Source organism: Hyla sarda, chromosome 3, assembly GCF_029499605.1.
Source record: "Hyla sarda isolate aHylSar1 chromosome 3, aHylSar1.hap1, whole genome shotgun sequence".
NCBI lineage: Eukaryota > Metazoa > Chordata > Amphibia > Anura > Hylidae > Hyla > Hyla sarda.
In genome coordinates, this window is record NC_079191.1 from 232,778,433 (window position 1) to 232,802,498 (window position 24,066).

Consider the following 24,066-nt stretch of genomic DNA (forward strand, 5'->3'; position numbering starts at 1 on the left):
TTATCAACTATGTTATAGAATACATACACGCACATGATTTATTTAGGTAGTTGTGATAATTCATCTAAAAAATTGAAAGTTGTAAAGTTTAAATACTGGAACAAAAATGGCAACCTAAAGTTAAAAATGCTGAAAACAATCCTGATACCTTCTAACAGGCTCTTTACATCTTTCAACTCCTGTTATCCTTCAGCCTGGTGGTGGGTTGTCATATTTGCATAATGTTCTATCAGAGAGAAAACAAACCTTAAGGATCAGGCCATGTTCACACACAGTAAAACTGGCTTTTTGTTGTTGTTTCGTTAGGCCATAAAACTGGGTTTTAAAAAATCAGTACAGAATCAGCCCATTTTCTTTTAATAATGTTTCTTCTTGAAATCAATGGAAAATCAGCACACAAAATGAAAAAACAAAAAAACGGGTTATTTCAATGGCCGTTAGTTAGCATATTTTCACCATATTTGGGGGTTAAAAAAATAAATAAACAAACCTGTAAAACATACAAAAAAAGCAGATTTCTTTCACCAATGTGTATATAAGGTGTCTCCAAATACAAGTTTGTGTTTTTTTTGTTTTTTTAATGACCAAAAAGAGATTAAGTCCATTTCAAAACAAATCTATTTCTAGGAAATTCCTTCATATATACTTATCAATTCCCATGAATGGGAGCTATAATATATCCTGATGTGAATAGACATGTTTGATGAAGAATACTTCTATATTTTCATTGATTTTTTGTTAGTTTGCAATTGCAGTGTGCAATTTCAGCTTAAACATGGGTCTGATTTCTGTCTGTCTGGCAAGTATGAACAAGAAGAAAAGAAAATCATCCAAAAGAATAAAGACATTACAATAAAATGGAAAAAATGTTTACTATGAATACATGTTTTCTTGATTTATGACTAATATTAGAAATTTCTAGTAGAATGTCTTGCTTATAAAACTCTTGATTTGATGTTTGAGATGTTCCCAGTAATTGTGGACTGATAGAAATAAATAATTATCTTCTCTGTAGCTTGTTCTATAGGAAAAAACACAATTTAAGGGACCAGGATACAGGATGCATGACAGGAACATCAACCGCCCTACATGTATTACTTTTAATTGGCAGCTGTAGAGTAGAAGATGTATCACATGTCTACTAAATATTTATAGTACAAGGATTAAGGTTGATTATTTTATGAAATGCTTGATTCACCCTTAAAGATAATACTATGGGTGTATTGCCATTTAATAAAGAATTTAAATGCCTTGCCATTAGAAGGCATTGTGAATAAATCAGTAGATAATGAGCGTTATAAAACAGTGACTATAAATAAGTTTCTGTCCGTGATGAATGCAGTAAGTGGCACTTTGCTTTGTACAGTTACTAGCATCTTGACTATTATCAAGCTAATATTTCAAGTGAGAGTAAGAAAACTGAAGATTAGTTTGTTATGGCCTCTTTGTTGCTTTTCTCCTTGTGGAGAAGTCCTGAACACGAATAGTGGGAGCACTTGAGTGTGACTGTTCTGGCAAGGTCATATGATAATAATTTGGAAGCCTGATGTCAAATCGAAATCCACTGTCGACAAACACCTTTTCATTCAATGCATAGAGTTTATCTGCTATATCTCCCCTTATCAGCAGTGAAAAAAGTCTAGAGATGAAGCGATGCTTTGCAAATAGTAAATAGAGTTTTTTCCTCCTCCAAGTAATGTACTTGCACTTAGTTTCTGCAGTAAGCGTTACCTGGAAAAAACAGCATTAAATTAATTAATGCAAATACAAGTTTATTTACCTTGACCAGATAAATTTTTATCTAACTAACAATGAATGGTTTATAGCTTGATCCCTCATGACTTTTCCCCAGAGGGAATAGCTTTATTTACATTACAATTTAAAGGAGAACTGCAGGCTATTCTAACTTATAGGGATAAGGGGATAGGGGATAAGTGTCTGATGAAGGGGGGGGGGGGGTCTGAACCCCCCCACGATATACTGTACGGGGCCCCAGTGCAGGAGGCGTGTCAGCTGCAGCATGGCGCCGTGGCCAACACGCCCCCTCCATGTATCTCTATAGGAGAGGCAGCCTCTTCCATAGAGCTGAATGGAGGGACGTGTTTGTTGAGTGAGGTCGATGACACAAGCATTAGCCGTGCAGAGCCGCGGCAGTGCCGGTTCCCGTACGGGAGATTGCGGGGGGGGGGGGGGGGGGGTTACAGTGGGTCGGACCTCCCCCACGATCAGACTCTTATCCACTATCCTGCGGATAGAGGATAAGTGTCTATGGCTGCAGTACTCTTGTAAGGGTACATTCACACACTCAAAATTTGCTGCGAATGTTGCTACTGTTCACTTAAATGGGCCTGGAGGCAATCGGCAAATCTGCCACTATGGCGGATTTCCTGCTGTCCCATTGAAATTAATGGTAGCTAAATTCGCACAGTTACGGGTGTGGAAACGTACTGTAACTCTGATTAATAGGTGACTTAAAATAGCTCTGTAGTCAGACCTACTACAAATACACTGTGGAGACATCAATGTTGTAACCCAAATGTTTACTGTTGATGGATTCCAGAGTTAAAGGGGGTACTCTGCCCCTAGACATCTTATCCCTTACCTAAAGGATAGGGGATAAGATAACTGTTCACGAGGGGCTGGCCACTGGGATGCCTGCAATCTCCATGCCAGCACTCTGGCGTTCTGAACATTATGTTCAGAACGCTGGGTTCGGGCGGCCGTGGTCGTGACGTCATGCCCCATCCATTCATGTCTATGGGAGGTGGCGTGACGTCAAGAGGGTGCGTAGGGATGGAGATCGCAGGTTTTGGACCCCCGCAATCAGACATCTTATTCCCTATCCTTCTATGGGGAGTACCCCTTTAATAGCTCCAGTGACTGAATATTATACATACTGCAATTTCCACAGGCAAAAACAGTGTAGATTTTGCAAAGACTGTGCAGATTCAGCATAAAAAAATGCTAAAAATGATTTAAATAAAAAATCACCTATTGATTTCAGTAGAGAATGTATAAATATATATATAAATAGTGACATGTCTTTTTTCAGTGCAGTCCTGCATTGAAGCATCCATTGAAATGGGAGATTTTTATTTTTATAAGAAACACATGAAAAACCACTTTAAAATCAGCACCAAAATTTGCACAGCAGATTTTCCACTGGTTTGAGGTTACCCTCACACGATCGGATCCCCAGCATATTTTACACTGCAGAACCGCTGCTGAAGGACTGCTGTATGGTGCCTTTACATGTGCCTGCTTGGAGCTGCAATACGCCGCTACGAGCAGATACACTGCGATGTGCGAGTCGCAGCGCGCCTGCACAGTATACTCGCACATCGCAGGCAGCTCTAAGCCTAGCTTATAGAGCTGGGGGAGCAGCTGTGATGTGTGCGAGTTCACCGCGCATGCGCGTCGACTAGCACATCGCTTCAGTGTGTCTGTTCGTAGCGGGGTATTGCTGCTCCGAGCAGGCACATGTAAAGGCACCATACAGCGCTCCTTCAGTGGCGGATCCACAGTGTAAAATACGCTGGGGATACGCTTGTGTGAACATACCCTTAAGGTGGTTTTCACAGAGCATTTTTTGCCCCTGTGAACATACTAACAAAGTACATCTAAACACCATCTACAGGGTGGGCCATTTATATGGATACACCTTAATAAAATGGGAATGGTTTGTGATATTAACTTCCTGTTTGTGGCACATTAGTATATGTGAGGGGGGAAACTTTTCAAGAAGGGTGTTGACCATGGCGGCCATTTTGAAGTCGAATATTTTGAATCCAACTTTTTTTTTCAATAGGAAGAGGTTCATGTGACACATCAAACTTATTGGGAATTTCACAAGAAAAACAATTATGTGCTTGGTTTTAACGTAACTTTATTCTTTCATGAGTTATTTACAAGTTTCTGACCACTTATAAAATGTGTTCAATGTGCTGCCCATTGTGTTGGATTGCCAATGCAACCCTTTTCTCCCACTCTTCACACACTGATAGCAACACCGCAGGAGAAATGCTAGCACAGGCTTCCAGTAGCCGTAGTTTCCGGTGCTGCACATCTCGTATCTTCACAGCATAGACAATTGCCTTCAGATGACCCCAAAGATAAAAGTCTAAGGGGGTCAGATCGGGAGACCTTGGGGGCCATTCAACTGGCCCACGACGACCAATCCAGTTTCCAGGAAACTGTTCATCTAGGAATGCTCGGACCTGACACCCATAATGTGGTGGTGCACCATCTTGCTGCAAAAACTCAGGGTACGTGCCAGCTTCAGTGCATAAAGAGGGAAACACATCATGTAGCAATTTCGCATATCCAGTGGCCTTGAGGTTTCCATTGATGAAGAATGGCCCCACTATCTTTGTACCCCATATACCACACCATACCATAAATTTTTGTGTTCCAGTAGTCTTGGAGGGATCTATTCAATGTGGGTTAGTGTCAGACCAATAGCAGTGGTTTTGCTTATTAACTTCACCATTCACATAAAAGTTTGCCTCATCACTGAACAAAATCTTCTGCGTAAACTGAGGGCCCTGTTCCAATTTTAGTTTTGCCCATTCTGCAGCACCTGAAACTACGGATACTGGAAGCCTGTGCTACCATTTCTCCTGCGGTGTTGCTATCAGTGTGTGAAGAGTGGGAGAAGAGGGTTGCATTGACAATCCAACACAATGGGCAGCACATTGAAAACATTTTATAATTGGTCAGAAACTTGTAAATAACTTGTAAATGAAAGAATAAAGTTATGTTAAAACCAAGCACATTATTGTTTTTCTTGAGAAATTCCCAATAAGTTTGATGTGTCACATGACCCTCTTTCTACTGAAAAAAGTAAAGTTGGATTCAAAATGGCCGACTTAAAAATGGCCACCATGGTCACCACCCATCTTGAAAAGTTTCCCCCCTCACATATACTAATGTGCCACAAACAGGAAGTTAATATCACCAACCATTCCCATTTTATTAAGGTGTATCCATATAAATGGCCCACCCTGTACTTAAAATCTATTAGTCAGTCTCACGGTTCTCTATGGGTTTAGATAAGTGCACTGAAATCAGTTAAATAGATTAAAATTATACTATATAATATTATACTATAAATTCCTATTTATTCTTGATTGGCATACATGAGCTCAATTTTGACAAACATGTTAATAATTAATTATTACCTGAAAAACACCCTCTTCAGAAGGTCTCAGTGAGTCCCATTCTGGAGAATCCAAAAATTGAAGTGGAAAAATGTAATGAAGAAATTCTCCATCAACTGTCACACGTATTCTGTAAAATTCATAAAATATCAGTTGTCACGCTGAAATGCCCCAATCCTTCACTATTCATCAAATAACTGTTGACACACTCGGGCCACATTAGTAGAAAAAAAAAAAAAACATTTCACTTAATGTAACAAAATCAATGTATTAGGTTAGAATAACATGGCTACCTGCAGGTTTTTGAATCATACATTGTTTTTTTTTCTCTGTGTTTGTTAGGAATATAGCTTTTAACTAGACAGTCTAAGAATGCACCAGATGCTTCAAATTAGTGCATGCTGTTCCAATTTCTGGCACATTTTTATACTGTTTAGTCTAATAGTATACCATCTATTAGTAGGTTACTTTAGGGGTACTCCGGTGGAAAACTTTATTTTTTTTAAAATCAACTGGTGCCAGAAAATTAAACAGATTTGTAAATTACTTCTATTAAAAAATATTAATCCTTCCTGTACTTATTAGCTGCTGAATACTACAGAGAAAATTATTTTCTTTTTGGAACACAGAGTTCTCTACTGAATCACGAGCACAGTGCTCTCTGCTGACATCTCTGTCCATTTTAGGAACTGTCCAGAGCAGCATATGTTTGCTATGGGGATTTTCTCCTACTCTGGACAGTTCCTAAAATGAACAGAGATTTCAGCAGAGAGCACTGTGCTTGTGATGTCAGCAGAGAGCTCTGTTCCAAAAAGAAAATAATTTCTTCTGTAGTAATCGGCAGCTAATAAGTGCTGGAAGGATTAAGATTTTTTTATAGAAATAAATTACAAATCTGTTTAACTTTCTGGCACCAGTTGATTTAAAAAAAAAAAAAAAAAGTTTTCCACCGGAGTACCCGTTTAAATCCTAAAAAGGAGGAGTTCCAGGTTTTGTATGCTCATGGTCAAAACATTTAAATTGCTGTAACTCTGACACATTTTAGCGCTTGTATTATGAAACACCTCCTAAAAAGTTAGTATGCAATGCGGTTGTACAATCCGCAGTTGAGCTGGTGGTTACATCACAACCCTGGTGCATGTAAAAAGTTTTTTTTTTTTTTTTTTCCTTTTTTTTTTTTTACAGCCAATAATTATTGGGATATTTAGCATACTGTACTTTCCAACTTCCAGACAAAGGTAAAATCTCGAGGAGGCCTGGGAGTTCCCCCAGAGGCTACACTTCTTTCCATCCAGTGCTTCCCTCTGTTCCCAGGTGCTGGAGCAGACAACGTTTTGATGCTACTGATCCATTCACTCACATTTTGTGTGAAGTTACACCCCAAACCACACTCCTTTTCTTCATATTAACTTGGATGGTACTTTTTAATAGGAATGGTGGCAACACTATCTGTAACAACAGCACTACCAGAGTCCTTATTGTTTTCTGAGAGGCAGAGCAGGATAAGGCTGATGAGCATATAGTTACATGGCCACCCGAATGTAAGAACTGTGTCTAATGTGCTATGGTGACAGCTTTCTGATGCTTCTTATGAGCTGCCAGATTTACCACATATATGCATATAAAATCTTTACCAGAAACAACAAAACAAAAAAATGGAGAGAATATATAGCTGTGCAGCAACGGATAAACACATGAATGGTGATGCCTGCATTAGGTCTTTTCCAAATTGCATGCATACACATGCCATGCACTACTATAGTGCATGTATTTATCCCCTCAGTAGTTTACCTGTTTTATTGTATTACAACATTAAATTACAATCAAATTTAATTTAGGTTTTATGTAATGGACCTCGCATCATAGTCCAAATGATTACAGTGGAATGAAAAAAAATAAGTTTAACCCGTTAAGGACACAGGGCGTACCTGTGTGTCCGTGGGAATCCCAGTCCCCACCGTTTGTCGGGTGGAGACTGGACCGGGATGCCTGCTATCCAGTGACGTCGTCTTTGGGGGTCCTGAGACCCCCCATGTTGGCAATCGCCGAAAATCAATGCAGATCAGCAATTTGTGGCGATTTCGGGTCAATCGTCAATGATCCGGAAAAAAAGGGTGATAGGTGCCGTCTCGGCCAGCACCTATCATCATTTAGCAGCAGGAGTGAGGTGGCACTGGTGCCACCTCACGATCGTCCTGATTCGTTGGCCTGAATGAGGACTCCTGCTGTGGGGGTGTCCCTAACGGCCCATATTCAGTCAGGCAAGAGCAGGTGCCAGGAGTGGGTACCTGAGGCTGGGGCAGAAGGATCCAGGAGCAGCAGCAGAAGGTATGGCTGGCCTCCTGCTGTTGCTTAGCAACAACTCCCAGCATGCACAAAAGGCCATGCTAGGAGTTGTTGTTATGCAATAGCAGAAGGAAGAACTACAACTCCCAGCATGCCCTTTGGAAGTTTGTGCATGCTGGGGGTTGTAGCTATGCAACAGCTGGAGGCACATTTTTTTCTATGAAAAAGTGTGCCTCCAGCTGTTGCATAACTACAACCCTCAGCATGCACGGACAGCCAAATGGCATGTTGGGAGTTGCAGTACTGTGCCTCCAGCTGTTGCATAGCTACAAGTCCCAGCATTCCGTTAGTCTGTAAGTGCATGCTGAGAGTTGTAGTTTTGCAACAGGTGAAGGCACACTGGTTGCAAAAACAGAGTTTGTTACCTAACAGTGTTTTGCAACCAGTGTGCCTCCAGCTGTTGCAAACTTTAACTCGCAGCATGCACTGACAGACCGTACATGCTGGGAGTTGTAGTTTTGCAACAGCTGGAGGCACACTGCTTGTGAAACACTGTTAGGTAACAAACTTTGTGTATTTCAACCAGCCTGCCTCCAACTGTTGCATAACTACAACCCCTAGCATGCACGGACAGCCAAAGGGCATGCTGGGAGTTGTAGTTTTGCAACAGCTGGAGTTCCCCCCCCCCCCATGTGAATGTACAGGGTACATTCATATGGACAGCGGTTTATAGTGAGTTTCTTGCTGCAAGTTTGAGATGCAGAAAATTTTCTGCTGCAGCTCAAACTCGCTGTAAACCCCCGTCCGTGTGAATGTACCCTAAAAACACTACACTACACAAAATAAAAAGTAAAACACTACATATACCCCTACACAGTTACCCCCCAAATAGAAATGAAAAATGTCTGGTACGGCACGGTTTCCAAAACGGAGACTCCAGCTGTTGCAAAACAACGATTTCCAGTATTGCCGGACAGTCATTGACTGTCCAGGCATGCTGGGAGTTTTGCAACAGCTGGAGGCATCCTCTTTGGGGAACACTGCAGTAGGTTAATTTTGGTATCGGAGGCAAAGTGTAATCCTTACATCCGGGTCAGTCCCTATTCAAATCCCTAATATAGGCCTCAAAAGCGCATGGCGCTCTTGCACTTCGGAGCCCTGTCGTATTTCAAGGCTACAGTTTAGTGCCACATATGGGGTATTTCCATACTCGGGAGAAATTGCCTAACAAATTTTGGTGGGCTTTTTCTCCTTTTACCACTTATGAAAAGGTAAAGTTGGGGTCTACGCCAGCAGGTTATTGTAAAAAAAAAAAAAAAAAAAAAAAGGGTTTACACTAACATGCTGGTGTTGCCCCATACTTTTCATTATCACAAGAGGTAAAAGGAAAAAAAAAGACCCCTAAAATTTGTAACGCAGTTCCTCCAGAGTACAAAAATACCCATTATGTGGGCGGAAAATGCTCTGCGGGTACACAACAGGGCTCAGGAGTGAGAGCGCACCATGTACATTTGAGACCTAAATTGGTGATTTGCACAGGGGTGGCTAATTTTAGAGCAGTTCTGACAAACGCATAAAAATAAATACCCACATGTGACCCCGTTATGGAAACTACACCCCTCATGGAATGTAACAAGGGGTATAGTGAGCCTTAAAACCCCACAGGTGTTTGACGAATTTTCGTTAAACTTGGATGTGAACATTTTAGAATTTTTCACCAAGAAATGATGCAAGTATCGCTGAAAATGTACCACTTACATAAAGTCGAATATAAAAATAAAAAACAAACAATCTCGGAATCAGAATGAAAAGTAAAAGCATTCCAGAGTTATTAGTGCTTAAAGTGACAGTGGTCAGATTTGCAAAAAATACTCTGGCCCTTAAGGTGAAAATGGGCTTGGTCCTTAAGGGGTTAAAAATACAAAAACAAACAAATATACCTCTTTTTATTAAGCCTCTTAATAAGAACCAACTCAAACTCAAGAAAGCACAAAATGCGATCTGCTTTGTCCGATCAAAATGTTACAAAAATGTTACCTTACTGTGATTGGCGGGGACTGGGAGCTGTCAGAACAGCAATGAGGAGGGATCAGGGCAGGTGTGTATGCATTGTATTTTTTATATTACCCTAACTCCCTTTTTTTTTACAGCTTGATTACCACTTTTAGGGTAGGATTACACGTAGCGCGCATCCGCAGCATGTTTCAAGCTGCATGAAAATGCACTGTGCATTCTGCTTCAAGCAAACACACAGGGCTAGCCTTGTGTGTGTAAGGTTTTGAGGCAAGCAGGCTTGTCACAGTCACACCAGCATGCCTGGCCCGCCTCTAAGCCTTATTGCACACACAGGGCTGCGGCCCAGTATCCCAGTGTCTGCTCAAAAGCAGAATTCGCAGCATATTTCCTGCAGCGTGAAATACACTGCAGATGTGGTACGTGTGACCCTCCCCTTATGATTGTCTGATTAATCAACTGATAATTTTTGTAAAGTAACTGCTTTAAAAGGAAATCTTCTTGAATCAATATAATTAAAAGAGAAAATAAAAATCCCTCCAAGATCGCATGGTTGAATGGTGGATGTATCCTAATATTGTCTGTATTAAAGATTAATATACTGTATTGTGCTATTAAATAAATAAAAAAATATGCATACATTATCGTGTATACCAATATAGCTAAATCAATTGCAAAAAGGACATGGCTGTACATTTCTGACAAGGTCATCAATATGATCCAGAGCTTGTCATACAATCTATAACCTTAGCTAAGAACACATGTAGGTTCTAGTCACAATTTTTTCCTAGGGTCTCTGTGTATCTGCAGGTCATCTATCTATTTCAGGCACACGTTCAATGGCTGTTAGAGATGTCATTTTCCATTATCCTATTTGGGAATGTGCTCTTTGTAAAAAGAAACCCAGAGCAGAACAGCCTCTTGCTGTGACAAGTAACAAGTGTACAAAAAGTGATAAGGATTGAAGGTTTGGTGACAAATCTATGCCTGCTTCTACAGACTTGCATTCATATCTAGAGAGGAATAAAGGACTTGTAAATGTCAGAGAGCAGGATGGCACCACAGTGACCAAATAAGGTATCACCAGCATAATATATAGGTCCCCTGCTTAAACTGAGACAGCTGGATTAAAATGATATCCTCTAGGAGAATAGCTCTCTATGGCAAGATTCTACATATTTTTTATGTTAAACAAATGAAATAGATGAAAACCTTATATTTCATATATTTCTCATAGTTGATGTATACTTATGACGACAATTAAAAGGCCTCTCTCATCTTTTTAAGTGGGAGAACTTGCACAATTGGGGCTGACTAAATACTTTTTTGCCCCACTGTATGTCCGGCTCTCCCAGCTACATGGAGGGGATGTGTTGGCCACCTCTTTGTGCGGTGGTTGACACACCTTCATTCATGATGAGAGCGGGGCGCTGTACAGGAGATTGCGGGGGCGTCTCAGCGATCAGGCACGTGCGCTAATTGGTCTTGCTCATCTCCAATTGCTCTTGATCATCTTTTGATATGTTTCTACACCTTGATTGGAATCACCTGTGGTAAATTTAGGTGGTTGGACATGATTTGGACACGAGCCTGCCTATATAAAGGTCTTACATAAAGTCTTATAAGGTCTTTCATATCAGAGGAAAAAACTAAGTCATGAAGATGAAAGAACTGCCTGTAAAGCTCAGAGAAAGGATGGTGTGGAGAAAAAGATCTGGAGAAGGGTACAAAAATTTCTGCTGCACTGAAAGAGTGTCCTCCATAAAATTCTTCAATGGAAGAAGTATGGAACAAACAGGACTCTTCCTTCAGCTGGTCACCCCACCAAATTATTAGGGTGACGGACCTTGGTAATAGAGGTGACCAAGACTGAACTTTTTGGCTTTGATTCTAAGCATTATGTCTGGAGCAGAACATGTACTGCTCATTACCTGCCCAATACCATCCATACAATAAAGCATAGTGGCGGCAGCATCATACTGTGGGTGCGTTTAAAACAGGGAGACTTGTTAGGGTCAATGGAAAGCATAATAGAGCAGAGTGCAAATATATTCTGAATGAAAACCTAATCCAGAGAGCTCTGAAGAGACTAGGCCAAAGGTTCACCTTCTAACAAGACAATAACCCTAAGAACAAAGACAAGACAACACAGGAGTGGCTTTAACCCACGCAGGACGTAAATGTACGTCCTGGTGAGGAGGTACTTAACGCCCCAGGACGTACATTTACATCCTATACATAACCGCGAGCATCGGAGATGCCGTGATCAATACAGATCGCGGCATCGGCAGCATTGCAGACACTAAAATAGATGATCGGATTGCCCGAAGCGCTGCCGATCGTCCAGAACGGCAGACAGAGGTCCTCTCACCTGCCTCCGCTGCCTTCCATGGGTCTTCTTCTCTGGTCTGCGATCGAGCAGACAAGAGCAGAAGATGACCGATAATACTGATCAGTGCTATGTCCTATGCATAGCACTGAACAGTATTAGCAATCTAATAATTGCTATAAATAATCCACTATGGGGACTATTAAAGTGTAAAAATAAAAGTACAAAAAAAAAAAAACTTGAAAAACCCCCTCCCCCAATAAAAACGTAAGTTGTCCCATTTTCCCTATTTCACTCCCAAAAAGTGTAAAAAAAATTGCTGCTTCTTTATAATATTACATTTTTTTTTTCAATGTATTAAAAGTTTTATATAAGCAAATATGGTATCAATAAAAAGTACAGATCACGGTGCAAAAAATGGGCCCTCATACCGCCGCTTATATGGAAAAATGAAAAAGTTGTAGGTCTACAAAATAGGGGGATTTTAAACGTACTAATTTGGTTAAAAAGTTTGCGATTTTCTTAAGCGCAACAGTAATAGAAAAGTATGTTATCATGGGTTTAATTTTAATCGTATTGACCCAAAGAATAAAGAACACGTAATTTTTACTGTAAATTGTATAGTGTGAAAATGATTTGCAAAATTGAGGTTTTCTTTTTAATTTCCCCACACAAATAGTCTTTTTTTGGTTGCGCCATACATTTTATGGTAAAATGAGTGATGGCATTATAACGGACAACTTGTCGTGTAAATAAACAAGCCCTCATACTTGTCTGTGGATGAAAATATAAAAGAGTTATGATTTTTTGAAGGTGAGGAGAAAAAAACTAAAATGTTAAAATAAGTCCTTAAGGGGTTAATGGGCACTGTCAGATATAAAAACGTTTGATATGTTGTAAAGCATGCAAAACCAAAATGTTTTGCAATTGCTTTCATTGAAAAAATTTCAGTATTTCATACTGAAAAAGCCAGTCAAAAAAAACTGCCTCCCTGCCTCCTGGGATACATACCAGCCTGGCTGTGTCCACTCGTCATCACCTATGTCATTCACCCACCATGATTGATAGGTCTGCAGATCTAAAGTTACTGTAATCGGCTCCCTCACTGTCTGTGCTTACTTCACAGTCTCCTCGTGTGAGGAGAAGGGGGGGAAGGGCGAGAATACACTACTGCCTGTGAGCAGATTAAGAAAGAAGCTGGCAACTGAAGATGGGGACTGAATGGAGGATTTTTTTTTTTTTTTTTTAAGTAAGTGTCCCTGCATATATATGTGTGTGTGTGTGGATATATAAAAATAGAATTCAGTGCAGCACTCTATAATATGAAGACAGGTGAAGTTTTTATTCCATCAAAAAAAGTGAAACAAGCAGTGACGTTTCGATCCTCTCCAGGATCTTTCTCAAGGATCTTTCTCAAGTTGTAGTTTTGCAACAGTAGAAGGAACACAGCCTGCAGCAACACTGCTGTAAATCTGAGTTTTACCAATCATATGCCTCCAGCTGTTGCAAAACTACAACTCAAAGGATGTGTGGGCATGCTGGGAGCTGAAGTTTTGCAAAAGCTGTAAGCACACAGTGTGTGTGTATAGAATAAAACCAGAACAGGTTATAGATGCTCACTCCCTAGACCAGTGACTGAGGAGAGGGAGGGAAGGGGAGACTCAGTGGTTATCACTGAGAAGAAAGGGACCCCCCCCCCCTGCTTCTGGTCAACAACATTAAGGAGGTAATTCAGAATTAAAGCTAATTCTGAGAGAAATATATGTCATATGTACATGATCAGGATGAGATCCTGATGGCTTCATACCCAAGAAGACTGGAGTCTGTAATTGCTGCCAAAGGTGCTTCAGACCTTTTACACACTACTTTGTTGAATACCTATGTCAATGCAATATTTTAGTTTTTCTTTTTAACAAATTAGCAAACATTTTACATAGTCTGTTTTTAACTGCAGTGCGGTGATGAGTGCAGAAAGATGGAGGAAAACTTTTTTTTTTTTTTTTTTTTTAGCACAGTGCCACAACATATGTTGATTTAAAATGGAAAAGCAGCAACTGTGATACATCTGGCGTGGCGCTGGCTTTATGCCCGTGGCTGTATATATTTCAGTCATTGTGCACTGTTTAGTTCATTATATTTCGGGCTGGGCTTTCCACTAAAAGCACTGAAAACCGTACCTTTTTGCGTCTGACTGTGACAATCTTATCTGGCCCAATTCCAGTGACACATTTGGTCCTCTCCAGGAGCCACTGGCAGAGACTCTTAGTCCTTCCAACCAGATTTGTGCGCTTTCCTGTCTGATAGTACTCCTCTGTGCTCACTCCTGTCCTATCCTATCAGACAGGAGAGCACAGAGGAGTGCTAGCCCACGTTTCTTACTTACTGGACTTTGGCCATGCCTGTGCTTCAGCTTGGACAAAGCCAAAGCCATGATTTCTATAAAAAGGAAATAACATTTTCTTATGAAGTATATTAGAAATGCTCGGAATTGTGGTTTTTGCTGTCACCAAAATTCCTATTCCCCTGCACATGTTATCCTTATCTGGCCCCTGCCTGTTCCCTAACTATTTACTTGGCTACTGGTTTTGTACTAAGATGCCCTCTTGGCTTTACCCTTGCTTCCTCTGACTATTTATGGTTCTGTTTTGTGTATACCGCACTGCCCTTTCAATTTTGACTTTTTTGGCTTGCCCCTGGTCAACATGTTTGCCGATTTGGTTCCTGATGTGTCCTTGTGTTGCTGACCTGGCCTGTCTGACCTTCCGGACACCCTGTTCACTTAGTGAGAGTATGCACAGTTGTCTAGTTGGGGGGGGGGGGGGGGGGGGTGGACGCTATTTAAATGGGCACTGTCAAATCCAAAAACTTAATATGTTACTGTTTAAAATTCAACACCTTTTGTAATGTTGCTGTTTAATCTTTTTCTGAATATGAAATAAAGAAAACGGCCCCTAAAAATCCCTCCACTATGGGTCTCCATACCAACTGGGATACTAACCAGTCCTGTAGCAACATCAGGCTTGTCCATGAGTCATGGACAAGAGGTGACTGATGGACAAGGCTGCATGAGCAGAAAGGGACAAAAAAAAAAAAAAAAAAAAAAAAAAAAAAAGATAATCTTCTATTGCTGGTTGATTTTCCTGAGTGTCTCTATTGTAACGGAAGTACAAGTTGTATTAAGCTTGGTGGGGGGGGGGGGGGTTTGTCCTGCTGGGCAGGTTGGGGGCTCATGGAACGTTAAAGGGGCTGCGGTCCCTTAATAAGTGCAGCCTGGTGCTACATCATCTTAAGAGATTGTCCCCTGATGTGGCGCTGTTGCAGGAATCCCACTTGGAGGAAGCGGGCTTTGTGCCAATGAGGAAGTAGTGGGTAGGGAGGGTAGAGGGATCCCCAGCGGTAGAAATGATTTTGGTCCACAAGTCCTTCACCTGTGAAGTATTATTGGTTTACAGGGATGCGGAGGGGAGACTATGTACTGTTCATATAAAAACAGCCTCCAAATATCTTGTTGTGTTTAATGTCCATGGTCCTAACGTGGATGATGGGTCGTTCTTTGCTAACTTATTTCAGGTAGTACAGGCTAATCAGGGGAGTCACAGAGTGGTAGCCAGTGACTTTAATGCTGTTATGCATATGGGGGAGCAACCGATGTGGCCCCCTACCACCCAGATGTTTTGACCAAAGATTGACACAGTGGGCAACCCAGACTGGTTTATTAGATGCATGGCGTGTGTTGCATACGGAGGCAAGGGAGTTTAGCCATTATTCCATGCACATGACTCTTGGTCGAGGCTAGATTATAGCTCTCTCTCTCCTTCCTTGTTGCCCCGGGTGCAACATGTTGGTTTGGAGGAACTGGTCATTTCTTATCATTCTCCGCTCTTACTTCAGATTTCAGACATCTCACTAAGGAAATCCTCAAGGAGGAAATATCCCTGATGTGGTTCGGGCTCTTCAGCTTCTACCTGCAGGGGAGCCCTATTCTCTCTTCTTTGAATACAGCTTACATAAAAGGTCCTGCCAAAACTGGGGATGGATCATTTTATTCGAGATGGATATTATCAGGTGCTCCAGTCTATGGGTTTCTCAGGCCCTTTTCTTTGTTAGCTCACGTCCCTTTATACATCGTTTATCTACAAAAGAGTTCCTGTCCTCTCAATTCTCCCCTCAGAAAGGTACTCGAAAGGGTTGACCCCTGTCAACCCTATTGTTCAATTTAGCTATAGAGCCTGATAGCTATGAGCAAGAGTGCCGTCTACTACCCAGGCAATAGAGGGTATTTTGGTAGGGAGCAAGGTGTTCTCACATTCTTTGTTTGCTGATCTTCTTATTTTTCTAGTTTAGCCCACTCTGGACTTCAGGGCGGTGTTCAATGTCTTGGGGGATTTTGGTATAGACTCGGGTTACAGGGTTTAATGTAGGCAAAAGCATCTTCCTGGACCTTCCCTGCGTGCTGGTGGGGTGGTAGCAGCGTATCTGCCTTTACCCATCTCAGTAGGACCGTGGGATCATTGTACAGTGGTCCCTCAACATACGATGGTAATTCATTCCAAATGGACCATCGTTTGTTGAAACCATCGTATGTTGAGGGATCCGTGCAATGTAAAGTATAGGACAGTGGTCTACAACCTGCGGATCTCCAGATGTTGCAAAACTACAACACTCAGCATGCCGGGAGTTGTAGTTTTGCAACATCTGGAGGTCCGCAGGTTGTAGACCACTGGTATTGGAGGTTATACTCACGTGTCCCCGCAGCTCCGGACCGTCACCGCTGCCCTGGATGTCACCTTCCATCACAGTCGCTGCGTCCCCGGGGTGTCCCCGACGCTCCGGCAAAGCCTCTGCTTCCCTGGCATCCTTGCTCTCCGTTGCCGCCATCACGTCGCTACACATGCCGCTCCTATTGGATGACGGGACAGCGTGCGCAGCGACGTGATAACGACGATGGAGAGCGCCGACGATGCAGGGGATCATGAAGAGGATGCGCCGGAGCCCCGAGGACAGGTAAGTGATAGTCAGCGGACCACACGGAGCACCTTAAACGGCTGAAGCAAAAGCATCGCATGTTGTTGCTGCCTTCAACATGCGATGGCCTCTGAGAGGCCATCGTATGTTGAAATGATTGTATGTCGGGGTCATCGTAGGTCGGGGGGTGGTTACTCTATTATCTTAATTTCCCCCCTCTTATTCAGGGTGTTGTGGCGGAGCTGAAGCGGTGGACTACTCTTCCGCTTCTCCTCTTGGCACAATGCCATCTCCTTAAAATGTTATAACCCCTCCAAACAATTCCAGTCCTAACAAACGTCCTCGTATAGCATTACGTAAGCTTACAAACATCCCCATATAGAGTTACGTAAGCTTATGCTTCCTAGAGAGAAAGGTGGGCTTAATTTCCCAGATGTCAAAACACTATAATCTAGCCTGTCTATATCGTCACTGCATAGATTGGGTTAGGGGTAGCGATGCTTACTCTAACAAGGCTTTGGAGTCTAATATAAATGAGAGAAAAAAAACACAGGAGGTGCGCCCCTAGTGAGGACCGTTTTACAATGATAAAGGTTAACGTAAAGATGGGTTCTTACCCCTTGGTGTTGCGCTCAGAGCACAACACCTACAGTAGCGTCTGTGTATGGAAGATCAAGGGAAAACGCTGCCACGAGGAACAAGCCCGGTGTGACGTCCGTCAGTCCTGTAGGTAGCAATAGAGATAAATGCGTGGATAAGTTCCTCTCAAGAAGGCGCTGGTACCCGGGGATGAAGATAAAGTTCTTTATTGGCAACGCGTTTCGATCCTGACGAAGATCCCGGTTCAGGATCGAAACGCGTTGCCAATAAAGAACTTTATCTTCATCCCCGGGTACCAGCGCCTTCTTGAGAGGAACTTATCCACGTATTTATCTCTAAGGCTTTGGAGTCGGAACTGGTGCACCCCTGGTCCCTATCTTCCCTTCTCCACACTAAGTTTGGGGCTAATCCTAGTCCTTTAAGGGGCTCCTACAGAGTTCAGGATATGGTGGCGGCGTGGAAGGTGGGGAGGGCATGTAATTGCCATTTTCAGTCAGCATACATATTCCTTTTATGTCATTACTATAATTCCCTTAAGGTAGGGAGAAGAGTAGAGTATAGAGCATAGCGAACGGCAGGGATTTTTTGGGTACAGCACCTTCTTTGGCCGGATGAGCCGAGGTATCTGACCTTCTCTGAGTCTGGGCCCTGAACATTTCCTCCCATATAACCATTCATGGCCTTTTTGAGGCCCCGACTTCGGGACTTCTTGAAGGAACATGCACTAACTTCCTTTGATGCCTTTATCTCAGCCGAGTCACATTATCATTCTCCATCAGGCCTTTATAGGCATCTCCACCTGTTGGTGAGAGATCATTGAGTGCTACACAAGTGCTACACACTTTTGCCCAATTATTCGGCTTTGAGAGGAAACCTGATCCTTAGAAGGTGTTAAAATCAGGAAGATACAACCTTGGATGAACAAAAACACAATCAATTACACCATGGGGGCGATTTATCAAAACCTGTGTAGAGAAAGTAATGTAGTTGCCCACAGCAACCAATCAGATCACTTCTTTCATTTTTCACAGGCTTCTTTAAAAGTGAAAGAAGCAATCTGATTGGTTGCTATGGGCGACCGCACCTTTCTTCCTCTACAGAATTTTTGATAAATCTCCTCTGTCCCTACTTAAGGAGCACATTCCTATAGCAAACCTTTCCTGCTCTGGACAGTTCCTGACATGGACAGAGGTGTCAGCAGAGAGCACTCTGGTCAGTTAGAAAAAAAATCCAAAAAGAAAAGAACTTCCTGTGGAGCATACAGAAGCTGATACTGGAAGGATTAAGATTTTTAAATAGAAGTAATTTACAGATCTGTTTAACTTTCAGGCACCAGCTGATTTAAAAAATGGTTTCCACCAGAGTACCCCTTTAACAAGAAATATTAAGAAAATAAAAAAAATAAAAATAAAAAAAAAAAAAAAAAAGGTGCCCACTGTACTATACAAACCAGCTTTAGCAAATCAAAGTAGTACTCAAATATATTTTAAAGCTTCAAGTAAAACATATCATTTATATTGCACATAATAAATAGATTTAAAAAAAAAAAGAACACCAACCTTCCAGATACAAGTAGGGAAAGTTTATCAATGGGTGTTTTCCCTTGAATTGCGTAGCAATGCTCCCTTTCCAATGTTATCACCTCTGCATTACAGTAAGAGATGATCTTTCGAAAAACAGTTAATGAAATTCCCAGTGGTTGAAAGACTGAAGCGTAGACATCTTGGAATTCTTTATCAAAAGTTACACTTCTCAGCTGATACGCGAGGTGAATAACTTGCACAATACATATCATCAAGAGGATAAAGTTCCAGGAGAAAACATCAGCGGCGCAGACATCCAGCCATGCCCAAATACAAGTACAGAGAAAACTCAAAGAAAAGAAAATGTAGACATATAAAAGTCCAGAAAACCCACTTCCTCCCATACAGCCCAATACAAAGAGAATACTGGCCAGGTGGTATATGGATCCCTCAGCCTCTTGCTTCCAACTGGTGCACACGGGATGTCCTGTCACAAGGCTCTCCCAAAAAGTCAAGTTGCCATCCATGCCTTCCGTTCCCATGTTGGCTTCTACATCTGAACTGCAGTGTTTCTTTCTTTCAAGTAACCACTCATGTTGTTTTCCCATATCTTTTGTTTCCTGAAACATAACAATTTCACATCCACTCCAGAAATAACTTGATGGTCATGACAGTTCAGATTGAGGTTTCTATTCATCCATATTAGATTATGTTCTGAAAGTAACGCTGTTGTCATTAGGGTAGGAATGGATTTAGCAATAGAGCAGTCTTTCTTAACAGCATCGCCATCCTTGATAGTATTTAGTTTTGTACAAACCTGTGGTGTCCCAGTGTAAAAAGTATTGACTGTCTGGAAAGAAAAGAAAAACAATTATACGTATACATTTAAGGAAATATCAAAATTTATGATGATCTTTACAAGCACCATGAGCATGTATTATGCAATAAATTAATCAGAATTTGCTGAGAACTATCATGTTATGCAAAGGTATGTTTAGCTTCTGTTAACTGCTGACACACTGCCATTTAATTTCACACTTATTTGCTTTTCATAATCATGTTTTTATATTACAGCTAATTCCTTGTGTCATTTCATGCCTGTTTTTGTTATTATTTACAGAAGGGTATTTTTTTTATCTTTTATAATAACACATGCATTAGCGGTCTTTCTACCAGTCTGTTATATTCCAGACTTCACACACAAGAAATGGATGCTTAGCCAATCAATGACCACAGCAGTGACCATCTCATCAAGTGAATGACTGAATGAATAAGCATCTCCTGCATGTCAAGACAGGGGCCAGGAAATATAGGAAAAGCAGCAGCAGGAGATCAGTGAGGTGAGTAACCCTTTTTTTTTTTTTTTTTTTTTTTTTTTGGGTCAGTCTGCTTACCACTAGATAACCCCTTCCGACTATATGATGTATGCATATGTCCTATCTTCCATCCGGTTCGCGCAATAGGATGCATGCATATGTTCTATGCTACTACTGAGACCAGGATCGCACTGGTCTCAGCAGTATTAACCCCACAGATTGTGTGGTCAGTACTGATCACAGCGTCTATGGGATTAACAAGGGGCTCCCCCTGTGCCCCATCGGCAACACTGATGAGATCGCAGGATCCCCATGGCTGCCATGGCAACAGGAAGCCAGCCTATGGCCTCCTGTCTTCCCCTTTCCCAATAAAGCCCTGTATTATCACAAAAAAATACAAACAAATCCAAAATCTATATGTATTGCCACGTTTGTAATGACTTGTACAACAAATAATTAATGCTATTGATCCTACACGGTATATGTTGTGAAAAAAAAAAATAAACAACAACATAAAAGCTGAGGAATCGCAAAAATGGTACTAATAAAAATACAGCTTGTCCCCAAAAAAAGAGCCCTCAAAAAATGCAGTTGGACGAAAAAAAGCTATGACTGTCGGAAATTTTCCAATTTTTCATAATATTTTGGAGTTTTTCATGAATTTACTACTAATGTAAAGTAGAATGTCACATAAACACACACACACACAATCTTAGAATCACTTTGCCCAGGAAAAGATTTCAAAGTTATTACAACATATTACAACATGCCAGATATGAAAAATGGGGCTTGGTCACTAACGTAAAGACAGGCAGCATCCTTAAGGGGTTATTGTATCAAAACTGTTTCTATTAACATAAAAAGATGAAGTAATAAAACATTTATACATAGTTTGGTTTTTAGACCGCTTGAATAGCTATGCCACACTAGACTTATAATAATAGGTATCTGTAAACCAGATGTAATTACAACCTCTTAGCATCAACCAGCTCATTCATGTAGATATGCTGTGAATTAACAACAATGGGCAATAGAATATAATGCAAAAAATTATCTATATGCAGGCCAGGTGTAAAGGGCAATTGTTGCACAGAGTGCTTTTATTGGTATGTGCACTCTATTCTTCCTGAGGGGCTTCAGTGAGAAGAGAGAAATCTGAATACATAAAATTGGCATGCAAATAATGTACTGCAACAGATAATCTTTTCTCCATACACCTGCAGGTGTCAAGTGAGCTGTGGTTACAGATAATGTGCCAAAGTCTGAAATCCATTCTTTAATGCCCTCCATTTTCTTCACAGCTGATGGGATTTTATTACATCCTGAAGTCGAAGATGAACAGTACAACACAAATCAGAGATTGGAAACACAAACTTTATTTTCTAAAGTAGTTGTTTCGTTGCATTTTTCTGCTGTGTCTTTTCTAAAAAAATTATTATTTATTTATTTTTTTACACATCCTGTTCACATGTTGCGATAAACATAAACAGCTATGTGTTTTAGGGCATAATGTGGTTATCTGCAAGCACAGTATGGACCCATGGCGCAGGTTTTATATAATCTGCAGCATATCAACTTCAGTTTTAGATTTTTACCCCCGTGGCAAAGTCCACTGAAAACTGTGAATGTTTCACACGGATTGGGTTTTGCTGGAGATTCACCAGAAGAGCTGCAGCAAAGAAAAAACAATTGCTAACAACCGTGCTGCTAACCTCAAGGTGAAAATACGGTGCTTCAAAGTGACTTTGTGATTTGTATCTCATTTTCAGAGTCTGATGTAAGGCTTCAGTGAACCCTATGGAATCTTTTGGAAAATCGCATTGCCAAATGTTTAGTGAATGGATGTATGGTTACATCTATAGACTGTTTATTAAGAGTTAATCGCTTTTTTTTAGTAAATTCACTACACCTTCCTTCTTTATATTCACATAATACACATCTTAGTAAATGTGGACCAATCTTATATAGTTTTATTGTAAAATGGAGCAATGTTTGCAGACATGTACCATCTGCCACCTGATCTATTTGGGTGACACCAAACAAGGGGTTAAGGGGCACCCCTAAACCTAACACTAAGGACCAAGCCCATATTCATCTTAAGGACTAGACCAACTTTGCATTTTCATTTCGCCGCGGGCGATCAGATCAGCATAAAAATGTAGCCGTGCTGCAGCAGATGACGTGATCTGTATTGATCACGGCATCTGAGGGGTTAATGGCAGACATCCACATGATCGCGGATGTCTGTCATTACCTGCGGGTCTTTGGCTGCAATCAGCAGCCGGGACCTGCCGCATATGACCTGAGCATCGTTCTGTCATGTACAGGACGTAAATGTAGTCCTGGTGCGCGAGCTGTGTGAGGAGAAGCACTCCCTCCCCCTGCCTCACTCGTGCGGAGCCTGCCGGAAGGGAAGCTGCTCTGTCCTTGTCTGTGAGTAATGGCTGAGGAATTAGTTGCCCTCCACTGGGAGCGGGCGCATGAGGATCAGGGCTTCATAGATCGGATGCTTGCCAACCTGGGAGCCCCCTCTGGTTGGGTTCTATATCGGAGGTGCGGGAAGCAGCGGTCAGCCGGTGCACTGTGTGATGTGTCCGTGCACCTGTGCGCCCCAGCCCGAGTCCCCCAGGTCTGGTAGACAGCGCGGCCGGGCAGCAGCCGGTCATGGCGCCAAAGTGGGCTGGCATACTGTTTGCAGGTGCACTGTTGGCGCATGCGGGAACCCTTCCCCCCCCCCCCATTGTACATGTGGAAATATCTACTGTCCCTGCTAGGCCCCCTCACCTCACTGCTGGCTCCACTCTTCCTACAGCAGGGATCACTGTTACATCCAACCATCCCCCTGCAGCTATGGGCAATAATGCTGCTTTCAGCTCCTCTGCAGCTGTGGAGGCTGTGGATGATGCTCTCCCCGCAGTAACCAAGGGTCAGGCTCTGCCCCCCCCCCCCCCCAAGCTCCTCCTGCCCCTGTACATGAGGATGATGATGCCAATGTTAATTATGCAGATGCCTTAGATGACCCTTCAGGTTTTCTGCAGCCCCATTCAGCAGGACGGCTGAGATCCTGCTTCTGCCAGCAATAGCCGACGCGATAGGTCCAGAAGGTGCTATGGGCGGTCGTTTTCCCGTTTCTCTTGCCGGGGCTCCAGTTGTTCCAAATGCAGCAGATCCAGATGTTCCAGGAGGAGCCATAGACATGAGGAATCCAGGTGCCGAAGTACATCCAGGTGTTCCCGCCGATCCAGATCGTCTCGCTGGCAATCTCCTTCGTCCTCCGGCAGCCGCTTCAGGAGTCTGTGGGGCCATGAGTAGGCTTGAAGATCAAGGGGAGGGTCCAGTTCCTGTTCCAGTGGTTCCTGTTCCAGTGGTGACTCTGCCTTCTGTGGTTCCTGTTTCTCCGACTGCTCAGTCTGTCCTTCCACCAGTGTCCACGGTGATGGCCTCTCCTCCTTCCTTGCAGAAACAAAGCTACAGACCCCGCTGAAGGGAAAGACCCCAGTGAGCATAGCCGCGATGTAGCCCTGGCTAGAGCGCTACCCCAATAGGCAAGCGGCTGAACAGCTGAGGTTGGGTTTTTTGTATGGTTTCTATATTCCATTCGTTCCATCCAGTTTTCCTGTTTTGTCTTCCAACTTTCTTTCTGCCTGAAAACACCTTGATGCCTTCAGAGAGAAGGATTGGTAAGGAAGTGAATCTGGGTAGGCTTGTGGGTCCTTTTCTTTCTCCTCCTTTTCCGAATCTCTGGGTGTCCCCCCTGGGTATTGTCCCTAAGATGAACAGTGGTAAATTACTGCTAATCCATCATCTTCAGCACCCCTGGGGTTCGTCGATTAAAGACGGCATCTCCAAAGACGGTATCCTACGTCTCCTTTGAC

General features: G+C 42.2%; 1 protein-coding gene across 1 annotated transcript in view; it reads right to left on the minus strand.

Annotated features, from left to right (window-relative positions):
- Positions 1 to 363: 363 nt before the first annotated feature.
- The window catches only part of POPDC3 (popeye domain containing 3), a 46,759-nt gene continuing 23,056 nt past the window's right edge, over positions 364 to 24,066 (minus strand). The window contains exons 2-4 of the mRNA XM_056566219.1: positions 18,912 to 19,725; positions 5,181 to 5,289; positions 364 to 1,731 (exon numbers count right to left, since the gene is read on the minus strand). Coding sequence (XP_056422194.1) covers positions 1,435 to 1,731; positions 5,181 to 5,289; positions 18,912 to 19,504 — 999 coding nt within the window. The 5' untranslated portion in view covers positions 19,505 to 19,725 and the 3' untranslated portion in view covers positions 364 to 1,434. The remainder of the gene's footprint in view (positions 1,732 to 5,180; positions 5,290 to 18,911; positions 19,726 to 24,066) is intronic.